This window comes from Tachyglossus aculeatus, unplaced genomic scaffold (genome assembly GCF_015852505.1).
Source record: "Tachyglossus aculeatus isolate mTacAcu1 unplaced genomic scaffold, mTacAcu1.pri SUPER_34, whole genome shotgun sequence".
NCBI lineage: Eukaryota > Metazoa > Chordata > Mammalia > Monotremata > Tachyglossidae > Tachyglossus > Tachyglossus aculeatus.
In genome coordinates this window covers 345911-364751 of record NW_024044839.1, presented here as the reverse complement: position 1 = coordinate 364751, position 18841 = coordinate 345911, and the positions used below count along the sequence as shown (strand labels likewise).

The following is an 18841-nucleotide window of genomic DNA, read 5'->3' as shown; positions in this document are numbered from 1 at the left end:
AACGTCTCTGGCTGGAGAAGCAATGCCCAAAAACGCCCCTGCAAATCCCTTGGGAAAGCATACCCGCCAGCCAACCACAAGAGTGGTTGGGCCTGGTGGGTCGGGCAACCCATCCAGCTCCGGCCGTGCCCGGGGAGCGCGGGGTTGTTCCCGGCTGCCTGCTCCAGTGCTGAGACCCAGGTTTCCCAGTGCAGGTGCCGTGGCAGGAACGGTGCCCACCCACCGGCCTCACCACGGTGGATGAACGGGGGCTGTCCGAGCGGCCCTTGGCCCAGTCATCCCACACCGTCGTGGCTCTGGTTAAAAACACCCGGCAGAGCGTCACTAGCAGCTGTTTTATTCTGAAGCTGCACCTCTCTCCCGGGCAGTTCACCGTGCTTTCCGACTCTGACCCTGCTGATCCTAACAGCTTTTTAAACTGGTTTCCGGCGGGGAGCGAGGAGGTGGTCGATTCCCAAGACGGGGAGAAGCAGCATAGCAGAGTGGACAGAACGCGTGCCTGGGAGTCAGAAGGTCATGGGTTCTAATCTCAGCTCTGCCACTTGCCTGCCGTGTGGCCTTGGGCAAGTCACTTCACTTCTCTGGGCCTGTTACCTCATCTGTAAAATGGGGATTGAGATTGTGAGATCCACAGGAGACTGACTCTGTCCAACCCAATTTACCTGTATCCATTCCAGTGCTTAGTACAGTGCCTGGAACATAGCTAAGCGCTTAACAAATACCATAATTAGTATTAGGCTTACAATACATTCCCTCTGCTTCCAGCAGTTACATTCTGAAAAGTAATAGTAAAAACAACATCACCAAGTTCCACATTTACTCGTTACCAATGACTTCCCCATCCAATGTGCTCAGTTTTCGAGTCACAAGATGAGTTTTCTAACTGCCAGTGCTTAGGGAACAGTTACGTTGAGTAAGAAAATGACGCCTTTACGCAGCCTTTCTGACCATAACCACACTGAACGTACTATTAGGGTCCCACCTACAACAGTTGCAATTTCCAATGGAACTGATGATGCCAGAAGGCTAATGACTAGGCCAGGCCGGTCCCAGGGGCAAAATGTCATTTCAGCTTTTTCCACCAACCATAACTACCAGAAGAACGGTTATGTCAGCCGGAGGCAGACTACGGTCACAAGTCCGGAGCCCAAGATCCCGGGGCAAACACTCACCACATAACCCAAGAGTACAAGATGCCACCTGACGGGTTCACCCGAGTGGTGGCCACGCAGATGGGACACTAGCATTTCCAACGGACTAGCTGAAGGACAGTGAGGAAATGCGCCGGTCGGGCCCGGCTCCTGCTAGGCTGGTCTCTCCATCAGTTTCGTGTCACAAAGACCGGTGGGTTTCTCTAGGGCTGCTGCTGCTGCTAATAATAATAATAATAATAATAATAATAATGTTATTAATCTCTATGTACGAAGCACTGTTCTAATGGGGCTCTTGCTTCAGTGCTATGGTCCCAGGCCAACTTTGCAAACAGCAGCGTCCAGCCTTGAAACACCCACCTGCCAAGCTCCTCTGGGGCCGGCGAGTCCCTGGGCTCAGGATATCTCGGGGCTCACTGGTCATGAGCAGCACCGCTCTTGGGGCAGAAAGAAGCATCCCCCACTCTCCCTCCCTTGCCCACCACCCCCATCCCCACCCGGGATTCAACTGATTGTGTTCCCCAGCCTGGTGCTCAGAGGGGCCTCCCTCTCCCCTGTCCAGAACTTTGGACGGGGCCGAGATTTCAGGAACAAGAGGGACTGCACGGGGAAGGGAGCCTGCACATCCTCCTGTCATTTTGACGAGTAGTTAATCAATAGATCGTATTTATTGAATGCTTACTACGTGCAGAGCACAGAGCACCGTACTAAGTGCTTGGGAGAGTATACTACAACAGAATTAGCAGACACATTCCCTGTTGGCACAAAAACCCCACAAGAGCTACAGCAATTTCACCTTTTAGATCTTCAAAGCCTTCGAGTATAAGCGGTGGTTCTGTCTGTCAGTCACAATGGGAGCCTTTGAAGGTCTGTCGTGGGCAGATGAGATGAGCAGATGTCATGGGCAGGGCCGAGGGTCACTGGGCCTGAGGCCCCACGGGTGTGACTAGTTGAGCTTCCCTCCCAAGCAATCCAGTGCCCATTCTACAAACTCATTCTCCACACCGTACTCACGCCCTCCTTCCCCCTTCATATCCAGCAGATAAGTACCCTCTCCATCTTCTAGGCCCTACTAAAACCACATCTCCACCAGGAAGCCTTCTCTGACTAATCTCTGCACTCCCCATCTTATTTTCTCTCCCTACTAGGTCACCTCTGCCCTTGAGCCCATTCACGCTAAAGCACTTGGGGATTCATCCCTCCCCTCTCCCCACAGTACTTTTGTGCACATCCTTATACTTGGCTGCAGATTAGGGGGAGGTGGGGGGCGGTGCTCGGTTCTTTCCCTTGGCTTCCTGGGAGAGGAGGATCTTCCCCATTGGCCAGGACGTCCAGGGGCCCAGAAAGTCGACCTTCCGGGGAGGAGGCTGCAGACCGCCCTGCCCCCTCGCTGGATGAGGCAGTTCCCCCACCAACCTCTCCTGGAGTGCTTCTGTGTTCGCCCCCAAGAAGACCCCTAGAGGGAAATGGCTTGGCACCTCCCTACGGCTCTCCCCTGGGCCTCTCGGAACCATCGCCAGTTCTTGGAGGCTCTGGAAGGGCTAAGGTTAGGCCCGAGTCCGCAGGCGCGGCTTCGCTCCTCACCCGCGGACTCGGGCCGGTTGCGAACGGAATCCTGTGGAAATACGTGACGATGCTCTTTAGTGAGGTCTGGGATCGGCCCCGTGCCACCATCAGGCCGGGCCTCACCCCAGTTTGGCTGGGAAGCGGTCTCTCCCCTGCGGTGGCGGCAGCATCTGGGAACCAGGAAAATTCCAAGCTCCCAGACCACAGCAGAACCGGCCCCTGGGACGGGGCACCAGGGAGGGCCGGTCAGCGTCCCATCTGATGGCCCTCGATCTACCCCAACGCTAAACCCAGTGCTTGGCAGAGAGCTGGTGCTGCCCCGATACCGCAATCATCATCGTTTCCGCCAGCCTTACCATACTGTTTGGGGGGCCGAGGCGGTGAGTCGAGTAACTTGCTTGAGCACATCCCCACTGTGAACTCTGGGGGAGGGGGAAATCTTTCGCCCCGCCAGGTTTGTTTTTAATCATAACCGTCAAAACGACTCATACGACAGGCTTTAAACTTGAGGAGAAAAGGCGAAATCTTTATCATTTTGGCTCTTCCCTAGGAAGGTGCACCTTCATCTCCTCAAAAATCATCCCGGCCACGCACGAGACTCTTGGCCGTTCGGGTACCAGACCACAAGATGGTTTCCCACTGCCCAGTAGAGGGCTAAGTGGTCCCAAGCAGGATTGTAGGGCAAAATTCCCAGTGTTTTTATTTTTCCTTTCTTTAGTTACGGGATTTAGTGACTCCAGCCCATTGGAAACAGCTGCCAATTCTCTGCTTCCATGGACCTTTGTGGGGCAGGAGCCACACCTGGGAGAATCGGTCTCGAATCTGGCCCCCGAGCCATTCGGAACCAGGCAGCGGGGGAGGGACACCGTTGTCGGCCCAAGATCCCGCTGCCACCTTCACCTTCTGAAGCGGGTTCCTGGAAAGACGGGGACCATGCGCCGGGGCTCTGAGGCAGACAGGGCCGGATCCCATTTCGATTCCCTGCTCTCACCAGAAGCTTGGGCGGCCATTCTGCTTGGTGGGACACAAAGGCCACCCGGCTGATGCCAGAGTCCCGGCTCCATTGGGATTCCACAGCTCTTCCTGGCTTCTCTGTTCCGGACAGTTGCGGGCCGGGCTGCCGGCAGGCAGGCTAGCGGCCACTATGGGCACGTGCTCTTTGGAAAGGCTCAAGAAGGGAATTCAAAACGACGAGGCGCTCAACTGGGGATGTCGGAGTTGCTTCAAACAACAAAGTTCTCCATTGCATTTGGGAACACATTTGGAAAAAAACCTTGGAAATCTGTTCCTCTTCCCCCAACCCCAGGGGTCTTCATTAGAGCTGGAGGTGGCTCTGCTGCCCGGCGCGGCCCCCTCCCCCCGGTGCCCGCCCCAATGGGTTTTTACTCCTTATTGCACCAGCACTGATGTCAGCTCCGCTCTGGGAATAGGACTGGAGAGGAGTTAACTATCGCACAGTCGGCAGGAGAAGCGGCGCCTTATGGGCTCGCGTGCGCCCAATGTCACCGCCAGGCGTACAAACATCAACAAGGACCACATTCTTCAACCTCGCCCCGCAAAAGCCTCCTCCCCTGCCCCGCCGAAATCCACAGTGCTGCATCTCAGACTCTTGGATGAGGGCAACAAAAGGAAACATTTTCAAGTCCGATGTTGGGGGTCCCCTTGCGCACCAACTGATTCTGGCAAACTGGAGTTCGCGTGGCCACGCTGGCAACTTCTGTTAATCAAGAGCCCCCAAATTCAAGATGGGTGCTAATTCTGAATCACGGTAAAGAGCGGATCATTTCAGAATCGCACGTTAATCGTTTATTTCAAATTTTCTTTTCTACCTTCCCACAGATTCTCTTGCTCTTATTCAACAGCCACACAAATCCACAGGAAAACAAATCTGAATGATACAGGAAATTCACATTTAGAACATGTTTCGTTACTACGACTGCCACACCATGCAGGTCTGTTGGGCTTAGAACGATTTGCTTTTTTAATCTTCGTCAAGACTGTCACTCGCAGGCGCCAAGATCAAATTAGAGAAGACTGTCTCAATGACAGCCGGTACCTTCGCCAAAATCCAACCCAGCAACTCTAGCTTTGCCGACTGAATTCCCACAACTGCCCTGCAATTGCTTCCACCTGCAACTAAAACCACCAAACCTTTTCTATTCCTTATTCAGACCCATAGTACGTACGGATGATTACTCGAGAGATAAATTGTGTTTCACAGGATTTGGATCACTACTTAAGGTCACCTAAAATCCACAGTACACTGATGAGACAGCCATTGTGTCAAAACGATCCCCTACTCTTTCCCAGCAGAAATGGCAAGTCAAGAACCGGAACTATTTCTGATCAGAGCAGTTGAATACGGAAAGCCAGACTTCCTGTCACACCTGTAACTACCAAGAGGTATTTACCACATCCCCAGGGAAGACCACCAGATTAAAACCATTCAGACTGGTCGGTGGCTTCCATCTTTGACCTTGACAGGCAGGCAGACACACACACACACACACACATACATTTAGACAGGTCTATATATATATATATATATATATATATATATACCCACACACAGCCAATCTGGGATTCACTGTACCAAAGTGCATAATTAAACCACGGCTCTACCAGAACAGTACCATTCCACATCCAGCCCCACTTCTGTCAAGTTTCATCACCAGAGCTAAATGACTTCCACCGCACCAAAACAAACATTTTCCACCTTTGCAACTGGGTGATCAATTTCAAAGGATTTGGGAAATCACAATCCAAGACCCCTGAGGCACAGTGAAGGCTCTGTCGGAGGTTGTGGGGCCTTGTACGTGGAAACGTGGGAGATGAACAAGCAAACTAGGCCCCAGCCATCTTTATGTCAACAATAGCCATTTCTCTGAAAACAGCTGCTGGTAGAAAAAAAAAAAAACTTACTATGGGGAAATTTAAGAATCACTGCATACTTTCTAGCTATTCAATATCCTAGGATAAAACCACTATAGAAAGAATGCTAGGTGTCACTGTTCGATAATAATAATAATAATAATGCAAGGCCAAGTAGGAGTTTTCACACAGGGGCCAAACAGACCACGTAACCATTTCTGATGGCAACGGCCAATCACAAGGAGGGAAAAACATATCCTCTGGGGATAATTCGCATTTCCTGGAAAGCGGGTTACTTGGTTTTTGCACAAAGCCGAGAGCTTCGGGAAGGCGAAGATAGGGAAGGCACCCCTTGTTCTGCTCTCTTTTGGAGAGATCGGTGGCCGGTTCTCAAAAACCGTGTCGAAGGAATGTCAGTCGGGGGTCCGTCTGAGGTTGGGTCCGGTGTAAAATGCACCCGACGACCCCCCCACCCGGGGAAAGGAGCCTCCAACGGGGAGGGCAGGGCCTTCCTTCGGGGTCTGGCCACGACAAGGTTGTTCCGGCGCAGTTGGCTGACGGAATGACACTTTGCCGGTCAATCCAAGTCCCGCTCTTATTAAGAAAAGCTGAGTCCACAGGAAAACGTCAACAGCAAAAAAGGGCTTGACATTGGGCTGGGAACGGAGGGCCCGCACCGGGGGCCGGGGCGGTTCTCCCGGGGCCCCAATCACAGGCGGGTAAACAGAAGGGCGGCCCCCGCCCGTCCCAAACCGACAGGGTCCAGAGACTCCCCCGGGGCCGGGGGCCGGGGGCCGGGGGCCGGGGGGGATCGGGCACAGGTGCATCTGCCCGGGGACTGCAGGGCCGAGCGGGGGCCGGGATCGTCTCCCCGGGGGGACCCCGGGTGGGAGGGGGGTGCGTGTGTGTTAGCAACCAGCATGGCACAGTGCAAAGGGCACGGGCTTGGGAAGTCAGAGGTCTGGGTTCTAATCCCGCCTCCACCGCTTCTCTGCTGTGTGACCTCGGGCAAGTCACCTAACTCCTCTGTGCCTCAGTCACCTCGTCTGTAAAACGGGGCTCACAGCCCTACGTGGACCAGCCTCATCACCTTGTACCTACCCCGGCGCTCGGAACGGTGCTTGACACACAGGGAGCGCCTAGCAGAGACCATTATTATTATTTTGGGGAGAGCCGGGCCGGTACTCACACGCGGGGCAGCTGCAGCGGAGGCGCCCCCCGCCTCTGGAAGACCCCGTCCACGAACACTCCGTTCTTGCCGAGGCAGCGCAGGTAGAAGTCCCCGCCGGGGCTGCCGTCGGCCGAGGGGCCGGGCGGCGGAGGGGGCGGCGGCGGCGGAGGAGGAGGAGGGGGCGGCGGAGGGGGGGGGGCGGCGGAGGCGGCTCCTCCGGGCCGGCGGCGGCGTTGGAGAGGGCGGGGGCCGGGGCGGACGGGGCCGGGGCGCCGGGGCCAAAGCCGCCCCCTCCGCCGCCGCCGCCGCCGCCGCCGCCGCCGCCCGGGGGGGTGAAGATCTCCAGGTGGCGGCGGGAGATGAAGCTGGAGTGTCCCATGCTGACGTCCACCGAGCCCTGCGACGAGTTCCGCCCGATGGTCACCGACCGCTTCTTCATCAGGTACTCGAACTCGCGGCCCTCCAGCCGGGCCACGGCCCAGCCCCCCGCCGGGGGCCCGCCGGACACGGACCCGGACCCGGACCCGGAACCGGCCCCGGGGCCCGAGCCCGACAGCGCCGCCGCCGCCGCCGCCGCCGCCGCCGCCGCCATCCCGGGCCTGGGCGCGCGTCGGCCGGTTGTCTGGGGGGGGGGCGCGCGCGGGGCGGGGGCTCGGGGACGCGAGACGCCTGGGACGGACCCCGCGCGCGCGCGCGCGGCAACGGGGGGGCAACGGGGGCCCCAGGCGGCCGCCCCAGCCGCAGCAGCGCCCGGTTCCGCTCCGTCCGCCCGCCCGCACACCGGAGGGGACGGGGAGCGGGCCCGGACGGACGGACGGACGGACGGGAGGGAGGGAAGGAGGGAGGACGGGCGGGCGGGCGGGCGCGGAGGCCGGGGGGCGGGGGGGAAGGAGCCGGAGAGCGCGGCGCGGCGCGGCGCGGCCCGGCCCGGCGCGGCGGGGGGGGGGCCGGGAGGAGGAGGAGGAGGAGGAAGGGGGCGGCGCAACCGAACGTGGTGTGCGCCTCCGGCCGGCTGACCGACGGCCCCGCCCGCCAATCGCGGAGCTGCACGGCGATGGGGCTACCGGGGGACAGCCAACCGCGGGACCCGCCCGGGAGGAGGGCGCCGCCGCCGCCGCCGGAGAGTTCGGTTGCGCCGCTTCCAGCCCCATCGAGGCCCGCGGACGCGCGGAAAACCCGGGGCGGGGGGGGCGGGCCCGAGCGCCCAATCGGGGGGCTCCCCACCAACAGGCCGGGCTCGGGCGGACACGGGAGCCGGGCCCCAAGGTCACGGCGGGGACCGGCACGAAGGCCCCGCGCCCCAGAGAGGCCCCGAGCGCCGAACCATCGGAAAGGATTTCTCCACCCACTCCCCCCCGCCTCGTCCCCCCATTTTCAAGGCGGGCGCCCCGAGACACCGTCTTCCCCCCCACCCCAGCGATCCCTTTGACAGGGCAGACTCAATTTCAGCCCTGTTTAGGTCACTACAGTAAATGCTATCAACATTGTGACCCCCGACCCCCCCCCCCCCCAAATCATGCAACCAGCCACGACGGTGCCCCTCAAGGCCGGGGGCATTGTAGAGGCGGCCCCAAAGTGTACAACAAGCTCTCCGAGTGACACTTACACGCCTGGGATACACTCACCATCGGCGGCTAACGTCTTTGGACCGACGGACAGCTTTTAACAAAAACCACCCAACTCCACATACTTAATCAATCGATCACCCATCGGTCAATATAGTGTGGCTGCTTACCCCATGCAGAGGAATCAAACAGTGGCATTTATTGAGCACTCACGGTGTGGACAACGCTGTGCTAAATGCTTGGGAAAATACACAGAGTTTGAAAAATGATCCCTGTCCTCCAGTGTAGAAAAGTCCCGAGGAAACTCTATCCTTTCGGGGGGTTTCTTTCCAGGCAGCTGGGTGATCTGTCTTTAGACGACTCGATTTTAGTGGCTTTATTCTAAATGATTTGCTTTTTAACCACCCTCAAAGTACGAGACATTCTTGCGCACCCAGTCCTTTCTAAAGCAATATACGTTGAGGGAACTGGGATGCCGAGCAGCTACGGAAATTTGATTTCATTCTTATTATTCCACCAACTCTCACAGAAGCCTAAACTGCCCCTCCGGGAGAGTTGTGGGAATAAGAAGAAATGGAGCCAAACACTCAAGTTGAGAGCAAAGTGAGATGTGATTTTTTTGTTGTTGTTGTTAAGTCTCAGGCAGTAACTGTCTATCTCACGGTCCAAGCTCTACAGACACTGGTTGCTTTGTTTGGAATATATTTAAATAGGCCAGAAAATCACAGCTAAAGAGCGCCTGTGATGGTATTGGTTAAGTGCCTCCTATGTGCTAAATCCTGGGGTAGATAAAAGGCAATCAGACGGGGTACAGTCCCTGTCCCACGTTGGGGGGGTGGCTTAGTGGATAGACCATGGGCTTGAGAGTTAGAAGGACCTGGGTTCTAATTCTGGCTCCGTCACGTGCCTGTTGTGTGATCTTGGGCAAGTCATTTCACTTTTATTTTGTTAACATGTTTGGTTTTGTTCTGTGTCTCCCCCTTCTAGACTGTGAGCCCACTGTTGGGTAGGGACTGTCTCTATATGTTGCTGACTTGTACTTCCCAAGCGCTTAGTACAGTGCTCTGCACACAGTAAGCGCTCAATAAATACGATTGATTGATTGATTGATTCTCTGAGCCTCCATTACCTCATCTGTAAAATGGGGATTAAGACTGTGAGCCCCATGTGAGACAGGGACTGTGTCCAACTTGATTAACTTGTAACTACCCCAGTGCTTAGAACAGCGCCTGGTACATAGTAAGCGCTTAGTGAATACCACAATTATTATTATTAGTCTAAGGGGGAGGGAGAGCAGCTATTTTATCTCCATTTTAATAATGAGGAAAGAGAGGCCCAGAGAAATTAAGAGAGATTGCCCCAGGACACACAGCAGGAGGAACTTCACTGCCAGGGGTATCTTTTTAGAATAGGAATGTCTATATACGTTCATCGAAGGTATCGGTTTGTGCCCAGTTGTGTGTCGCAACTTGAGGCCTCAAACTGAAGCAGCATTTTCTGTATTTTGAATGCTTACGTTCAGACGATACTTTCCTCCACAAAAGAGATTGCAGGCCTGAGGTGGTTGCCCTTGCCACAATTAGTGAGGTTGAGAAGTGAGAAGACGTCCAACAATCCGTGATATTTATTGTGCATCTTATGGGTGCAGGCACCATACTGGGTGTCTTCTGGCTGCCGAGCAAAGTAGTAAGCACCTGGGAGAAGTCACGGTCCCTGCCCTAGAACTGTGCAGTCTAGAAAAAAGCAATCACGGTCCACGAACATAACACAAATTTTCTCTCCGTAATAGATCATCTTTACAATCAGCCAATCGGTGGTATTTACCGAATACTTATTGTGTGCAGACCACTGTACTAAGCACGTGGGGGAAAGTACCAAAGAGTAAGTAGATATGATTTGTGCACACCCTCAAGGAGTTTGCAATCAAGCAGCTGCGACTAAGCCTGGCCCTCTTATTAAAAGTGGCCTAATGATCTAATAATGATGCTCCCAATGTTTCAAGCCTTTTCTCCTAGTGGATCGAAGGGTTCCTAGGCAGGTAGTCAGCTCTTTCAAACGGAATTCCGTGGCAGTAGCCCAGATGTTTTGTTAAAAAGGCATGTTTTCACTGATTCTTCCGGGTTAACTTTCTACTAGCCTGTTCGTCCAGGTATCCCAGTGCTGTTATATTGTTACATAAGCGCTTAGTACAGTGCTCTGCACACAGTAAATGCTCAATAAATACGATTGAGTGAATGAATGGTCTTCTCCCAAGCGCTTACTTTAGTGCTATGCACACAGTAAGCATTCGGTAAGTACCACTAATGATTGATTGATTGATTGATTTGGTGTGCCGATTCTCAATCCGGGAAAATCTCCACGGATAAAGCGCCTTGACTGCGGTGTGGGGCACCAGATGAGGCGGGAAGCAGTGTGGCCTTGTGGAAAGAGCAATCTATCACTCAATCAGTCACATTTATTGAGTGCTTAGGGTATGCGGAGCACTGTGCTAAGCACTTGAGAGAGTACTAAAGAACAGAGTTGGTAGAAATGTTCCCTCCCTACAAGGAGCTTATAGTCTAAAGGGAAGTGGAGCAGTTTAGAGCACAGGGCCGGGAGTCAGGAGACTTGGGTCCAAATCTCGATTTTGCCACTTGCCTGCTGTGTGTCCTGAGGCAATCTCTCTAAGTTTCTCTGGGCCTCAGTTTCCTCATGATTGAAATGGGGATAAAATACCTGCTCTGACCTCCCACCTTAGGCTGTGAGCCTAAGGTGAGACAATGCTCATCAAGCTATGAGCATTTCTGGACTGGCTAAAGCAGATTTCAGCCCCAGACGGCCTCAGAAATTGCCTTCACATGAGACAGGGACAGTACCCAATCTGACTGTTCTTTATCTACCCCGGGATTTAGCACATAGGAGGCACTTAATAAATCAACTATTCTGGTATCAGCCTCCTCGCTGACCGACCTCCTCCAGTCCCTCCCTTCTCCAGCTTATACTTCACTCTGCTTTCCTTCCCCCAACCTCAAAGCACTTGAAAAAAACACTAGTCCCTTCCGAAAGCCGGAAACAGCGCAAGAGTGGCACCAGCCCTCTCATGGGTCAGAAAACATGCCTGCACTCAGAGGGAGACAAAGTGCCCGGTACTCTGTGATGTTGGGAAGTGAAATTTCCGCAGACTGTTAGTTAGGTAATGGCCTAGGACCAGCGTGTGCCGTGTGACAACTGTGATTTGGAAACCTGCTCTTTTACAGCGATAGAACAAGAGTTGCTCCGGGCCCAGAGTCAGGCCGCCCGGGCCGGCCAGAGACTGGCACAAACTGAGTGCTGCCAGCCCCTCTGATGGGCAGAGAGAGATGCAGGGTCACTCCCGGTGGGCCTCCGTGAAGACCCCACCACATCGCTCTCCAATAAGATGGGGAAGGGCTGGCTCTCTTGCTTTGCCTCTGTGGGCTGGTGTGGTAGGGGAGGGCAGCCCTGGCAGGGTGGCCTTCTGGTTAGAATATAGGCCTCGGAGTCAGAAGGACCCGAGTTCTAATCCCAGCTCCGCCACAACTTCTCGCCTGTCCCGCCATCGACCCCCCAGCCCACGTCATCCCCCGGGCCTGGAATGCCCCCAATCCCTCTGCCCATCCGCCAAGCTAGCTCTCTTCCTCCCTTCAAGGCCCTGCTGAGAGCTCACCTCCTCCAGGAGGCCTTCCCAGACTGAGCCCCTTCCTTCCTCTCCCCCTCGTCCCCCTCTCCATCCCCCCATCTTACCTCCTTCCCTTCCCCACAGCACCTGTATATATGTATATATGTTTGTACATATTTATTACTCTATTTATTTATCTATTTATTTTACTTGTACATATCTATTTTATTTATTTTATTTTGTTAGTATGTTTGGTTTTGTTCTCTGTCTCCCCCTTGTAGACTGCGAGCCCACTGTTGGGTAGGGACTGTCTCTGTATGTTGCCAATTTGTACTTCCCAAGCGCTTAGTACAGTGCTCTGCACATAGTAAGTGCTCAATAAATACGATTGATGATGATGATCTTCTGTGTGACTTTGGGCAAGTCGCTTCGCTTCTCTGGGCCCCAGTTACCTCGTTTGTAAAATGGGGATTAAGACCGTGAGCCCCATGTGGGACAGGGACTGTGTCCAACCTGATTAACTTGTATCTACCCCAGTGCTTAGAACAGTGCTTGGCACATAGTAAGTGCTTAACAAATACCATCGTCATTATTATTATTATCTCTGCTGCTCTGGGCCCAGATACTCTAACTCCCCATGTCGTGCTGCTAGGCCAAGTGGTGCGATGGCTGGCTTGAGGGGCAGGGATCGGGCCTCGGGTTCTCCGTCACTCCCCATCGAACCATGGCGGTGGCTTTGAGGAAGGAAAATGACTTTTTCCAGCTTGGGGCAGGAAGGCTGCAAGGCGTCCACAGATGATAAAAATGAGGTTGTTCCTGCTCACTCTGTGGGGACTTGGCCAAACGCAACTGGTAAGGCTGGCCCCGTCATATCCAACATTTTGCATTCTAACATAATGTCCAAGGCTAAGAGTGGCAATTTGGAAACAGCTTTATATTTTTAAACACTGGTTTGGGGGCTTAAAACTTGGCTATCATAGCTGTCAGTGTCCGCTCACCTTCATTAGGGGCACAATTCTCCAATTAACCTATTTTAAACCATCAAGCTATGAGCATTTCTGGACTGGCTAAAGCAGATTTCAGCCCCAGATGGTCTCAGAAATTGCCTTCTCTGAAAGGCCGGGAATGAAACACATGGAAGACTGCAGGACAATCGCCCACAAGAACCCTCGAAAAATCAACACCCCACGTGCCTTTCTGTGTGGGAACCCCAGCGTGACTTAGCAAAGGCCTGGCTGACAGGGAACGGGCACCTAGGGCCCTGCGGGCAATGCAAAAGGAAACTCGTCGCTTGGGAGTGAGCTTCTCTTCAAGAGTTCCCTGTACACTGGAAATAGAACAGCACTCCATGCATAAAGCAGCTTTCTTTTAATGCACGCCCTCAGAGGCTGGGGGTGGTGGGGACGGGGACAGGATTGTGTTTACTAAATTCAATCAGCACTACTTAATGAGTCTGGAATTTAGTAAGCACTTACTACCTGTCAAGCACTGTGCTAAATGCTGGAGCAGGTGCAAGATAATCAGATAGGACGGAATTAAAGATAAATTTAAGACCTGGGTAATGCCAATGCCACGCTGGTCTCAACCGACCCCAGCGTTTTAGTGCTCATTGACGAGCCCAACCAAACCCTCCTGCCAAAGCGCCCCAGGAACTGGCATTGGGGTCGGGGGCGGGGGCAGCAATGGAGCCAAGTGGCTCAACTCCCTGTCCGCCCAAGGCCACAGACAGGCCCTGTGCTCCTCCGACTGCCTGTAACGCGGTCCCCCGAATCTTCCCTTTTTGACCTTACCGGGCCCGGGTAAAGCCCCCGCTTTAATATTGGGGGGCCTGCGACCCAGTTCTGTGGCTCCTTGGACCCGGCCGGAGTAAATCTAAGCCTTCTCTTTCAATTTAACACTCCTGTCACCAGGAGGGGCATGAAGGAGCCTTGGAAAAAAGCCAAACGGCTGTGGGAGTGGCAGAGAGCTCCCGACACTACTTCCAGGGGACCGTGGTGGAGCCAGTGCTGGAGACTGCAGAAGGGAGAGAGACTGAAACCCTATTTGGATAAGAGCAGGGGAGTGCCCGAGCCTTGGCTCCATGTCACCAAACACATCGCAAGGAGCAACACAAACACATACCACACACACCACACGGGCACGCACGCACGCACACACACACACACACAGCTGAGACAATTCATAGTTAACCAGCAAATTCCAACGTCTACTCAGCTACATTTGGCGGTTCCTAAGGCGACTGGAGTTTCTATTGCCAGTCTCTAAGCTGAACAGGGTCCATGAGTTTTGCAAACACTGGAAACACACACACCAAGTACACCATGGGAGCCAACTCATTCTTGTCTCTCTTGCTTATGCCCTCCCCCCTGCCCGGAATTCCTTCCCCTTCACATCCGGCAGAACACAGCTCTCCCCATTTTTAAAGAAAGGGTTCTAAAGTTGATCTACTAAATAACCATGTCGGGCCCAGCCCCCGCCACACCTGGAGCTGCGATAGAAGGAAGGGGAAGAGATAGCCAGCAGTCACTAGGATGTGAGGGAGTGGAGCTCCGGCCCGGTCCGTGTCAGAGGGGAAGACGATTCACCCTCAGGAGGGGCTCCGAGGAAACGGTTGACAGTAAACCCAGATGTGCCAGAAAGAAAATCACCAGTTCACCCCTACAGCCTCTACCCAGTAGCTGTTCGGCAACTACCAGACAGTGGATAATCGGAGACCGGAAAGAATCCTTCCGAAACAGGAAGCTACAATCCCCTTCCAGACCGAGGGACTCTTTATCCTCACGCCTGCTGAAAAGTGGGTTCCAGCGTCCCGTCTGCCCCACTGCACTGCCCCTGAAAGTCCAAGGCCCTGCGCACCAGAAAGGAATACACAGAGAGTCAGTGGATTCCTGCCAAATATGGCCATTGACACCAGACAGGTGAACCACGGCCTTGAGGATAACCAGAGACCGGAAGAATGCTTCCAAAGCAGGAAGAGCAGCAATTAGCCGGAATGCTGGGCTTGCTGTGAGCTTCACCACCTCGCTAGGGACCGGCATGTCGGGAGGTTACTGGGGTCCCGGGCCCTCAGGAGCCTCTAGCAACTGTCAAGACCAAGGCTGCCGGGCGTGGGCCGGATGAAGGCTGTCCTTCGGAACTGTGGGAAGAGCCAGACCTGTGGGACCTGTGCCTAAGCAGGGCAGACCTCACTCTGGGCCACTGTTGGAGTCAAAGGAAGAGGTTGCGGTGGAGATGCTGGGGGGGCAGGGTGGTGGCCCCCCAGGGAGGTAGGCTTGAGCATGCTGGGCAGATTTGTCCCCAAGCAGGGATGGAGAACAGTTCCTCCCACATGGGACTTTGGAGGGTACCCAGGCCCCCAGCCGTCTCTCTGACCTGAGAACAGCCCTCGGTTCCAACAGAAAACCCGTGGAGGCCCCAGAGGCACCGGGGATGTCGAAAGCGGTCGCGGCAGAGAGGCCAACGGGCAGGTGGAATCCAGAGGACAGAAGGGTAGCACTGCAGGTGGGGCTCTGAGGGGCTCGGTCCCCAGGCCAGTAGTGTGGCTCAGTGGAAAGAGCACGGGCTTTGGAGTCTGAGGTCATGGGTTCGAATCCCGGCTCCGCCACATGTCTGCTGTGTGACCTTGGGCAAGTCACTTAACTTCTCTGAGCCTCAGTTCCCTCATCTGTAAAATGGGGATGATGACTGTGAGCCCCACGTGGGACAACCTGATCACCTTGTATCCCCCCCAGCGCTTAGAACAGTGCTTTGCACATAGTAAGCGCTTAACAAATGCCACCATTATTATTATTATTATTCCCACCGGCTCCCTCCGTCGCAACCGCAGCTGACATTCCTCTCCACCCCGCCGGCTGGAGGGGTGAGGGAGGAAGAGTTCAGGCAGGGACTGCTGGGAGGATGGAGTCGAGGATAGCCCCGACCAATGGTTTGATGTGAGCAATCAATATATATCATTGATTGATTGACTGATCGACTCTAGTTGGCAGGCCCTGCTCCAACTCCTCCATCTGTCCCTCTCCCCACTGCTGCTCCCCCACCTCCCCGTGTAGGCCATTCAGAGGCTGCAGAGGGGCGGCAATTACCCTGGAGTGGCACCGGCCCAGCGCGGTGAGAGGACGAAAAGCTTTGCCACCCTAGATCACAGCCTTGGTGATCGGTTGGAAAAGACGCGAACCTCCTAAACAGACGGTCGCTTTGAAACGCCGAGCAGTGGATGGGACTGCAATTGGCTGGAGGCTGTGGGGGGGAAAGGGAATGGGGGAGTCGGCAGAAAGTTACACCCTCCCTGACAAACACACGTGGAAAAGGTCACTAACGTGCCGTCCGGGTCGGTCGCCGAGGTGCCATCCAGCAAACCCCTCTCTTCTTTCACTGTGATAATTCTCATGTCTTCTGGGACAGCACAGGAAGGGCCTTTAGACAGCGAGTTCTCATTGTCATAGCTATACGTGGAAGGGAGAAAAGGAAGTAAATAAGCCGAATGCCAACCGGGACTTATTCCCCCCAAAGACTTCCCGTCTGAGGGGGAGCCCAGAGCCGCGCTGTACTGGGCGACTGCTGGTATGGGGGCACCCTATCAGGTACCTGCCGGCCGTGGGGCAGCTGGATGGGGTGCAACCCACTGTACGGGGCGCTTCCTAGGTGCCGGGCCCCATATTGGGGGCCTGCAGTCAGCCATTTCACGTGCTCCCTACAAGACAGCTCCATGACCTCCCCGGGGACCCTCCTTGGCTCCCCCCACTCTCATCCTGGAGCTTCCATCCCTTCCTGGCTTGCATCACCCCAGGAGGAGAGAGAAAAGCAGCCCCAGGGGGCCTCCACAAACCCTTGGGAAAACTGAGCGGCTCCCACGGGGGCCGCTCTACCTGCAGCTGGGAATTGGACACTGAACCTCAAGGAGCCTGAAATTCTGCTGCTCTGGCCACAGCACACTACTGACCTTGGTCAGCATTTTGTGTATTTGCCCTTGTCTATTAGGTTGTTTGATTCTTTTGTTTCATTTTTCCTTATAGGCCCATACAAGTCCCCTCAACCCTCCCAACAGTCTTGGCTCATGCTCCCCTTGAGGGCCAGGGACTGTGTCTAATTTCCAACCACGTGTTCTTTTGCCGGTGTCCTCTACAATGCCTTGCACTCAGGAGGTGATTGATAAATAGGTGAAAGCTCATTGTGGGCAGGGAATGTGTCCGTTTATTATTATATTATACCCTCCCAAACGCTTAGTACCATGCTCTGCACAAAGGAAGCGCTCAGTAGATTCGACGGACTGACAGGCTCCTACTGGATGCAAGCCACTGTACTGAACACCTACTGGCTGCAGGGTACTGTCCTGGGTGCTGGCTGGGTGCAGGGGTGCTCGGGGGAACAGAAGTAAAAGACGCATCCCCTACTTCGTTCAGTGGGAAGGAAAGTAGAGGCCCCCTTTGCCTTCTCAGCGACATTGTGAAAAGGAGCGAATGATGAAAGATGTCCTTATGCTTAACACAGTGCACCGCACCACAGGAAGCACTCAATCAGTTTTGTCCATACTGAGAAGCCCCTCGGAACTCCTCTCCTCCAAAATGAAGCACGGAGAGTAATCTTTTCTCTCTCTCTCTCCCTCCCCTCTCCCCCCGTGTATTTTAGCTCCAGACCACGGGCAGGATTTTTGGACGCCGACGCAATGAAAGCAGCCTCAGAGCCAAACTCTTCGATCAGACCAAATCCGAATCGCAAGACGTCACTCACGTCCCATCTGCGGCTATGAGAGAGGTGTCCTCTTTCCCCGAGATCCTCCTCCCCCGGTCACAGCTGTCATACCTAGGGGACCGAAGGCACCGGTTCGTTAACTGAGGACCCCCGGGGGGGGAGCGGGGGGGCCATCAAGTTCCCCTGCCCGGCAGACCCGGGGTCACTCACAAGTCCAGCAGGAAGCCCGCGACGTCGGCATCGTTCCTGAAATCCAGCTTCTCCTTGAGGGTCAGCCACCGATCGATGTGGGTGCCCACGTAAATCCGCGTCTTGCCCCGCTTCCGATCGAGGCTCTGCTTTCTCCTCTTCTTCTCCAGGCACGACAGCACCGGGGGCCTCCCGCATCTCTTGCTGGGCAGCGACATCCCCTGCCGACGAGCCGGGGGGAAAGGTCAGCCCCCTCGGGGCCGGTCCCGCCGCCCCCGGATGCCAACCGATGCCACCCACTTGGGCCCGGGGAGGCGGCTCCCTCCCCCCCCGCTCCCCGCTCCCCGCTCCCCGCCGGTCCCTGCCCGGGTCCCGGCCCCGGCGCCCCCCACCGGGCCGGCATTGGGGGGCTGGAGGACTCCGGGGCCCCTGGACTCAACTTACTTTCCCGGGGGAGCAGCGACGGCTCCGGCTCCCGGGATCCCCCCCGCCACCCCCCCCCCTTAAATTAGCAGCTCCGGGTGCGCGCGCGCGCCCCCGCCCCCTGCAACTCGCAGCTCCGGGGGCGTGCGCGCCCCCCAACTCGCGGCTCCGGGGGCGTGCGCGCCCCCGCCAGGCAGTGCGCGCGCCCCGGCCGCTCGGCGTGCGCGCCCCCTCGGCAAGCGGCGGCGGGGGGGAGGAGGGGACGGCGGCGGGAGGAGGAATCCCGGGCGCGCGCCCGCGCTGCGGCCTCCAGACATAAACACAGAGCACGTGACTGAACTCACGTGGCCGGGAGGGGAGGGGCGGGGCGGGGCGGGGCGGGGCACAACCGCCTCCGGTAGTTCATCAATGCGAGGACTGGAAGGAGGGACCCGAGAGGAGTCTCCGGGACCGCACGATTGCGGCCCTTTTCCGGGTCACGACCCCGCCTTCCCTTCGGCCATCCAGTAGCCCTGGCGGCCGGCAAAAACATGGGATTTTTTTTCCGAACTGCAGGAGAGGGATGGACGTGACGCCCTCTCCCCAAAGGTAGTGCCCCCCC

General features: G+C 55.7%; 1 protein-coding gene across 1 annotated transcript in view; it reads right to left on the bottom strand.

Annotated features, from left to right (window-relative positions):
* The window catches only part of FOXK2 (forkhead box K2), a 40642-nt gene extending 22563 nt beyond the window's left edge, over window positions 1-18079 (bottom strand). Inside the window, exons 1-3 of the mRNA XM_038741968.1 lie at window positions 17839-18079; window positions 17668-17739; window positions 16257-16382 (exon numbers count right to left, since the gene is read on the bottom strand). Of these exons, the coding sequence (XP_038597896.1) occupies window positions 16257-16382; window positions 17668-17739; window positions 17839-18035 (395 nt within the window). The 5' untranslated portion in view covers window positions 18036-18079. The remainder of the gene's footprint in view (window positions 1-16256; window positions 16383-17667; window positions 17740-17838) is intronic.
* Between the last annotated feature and the right edge of the window lie 762 nt (window positions 18080-18841).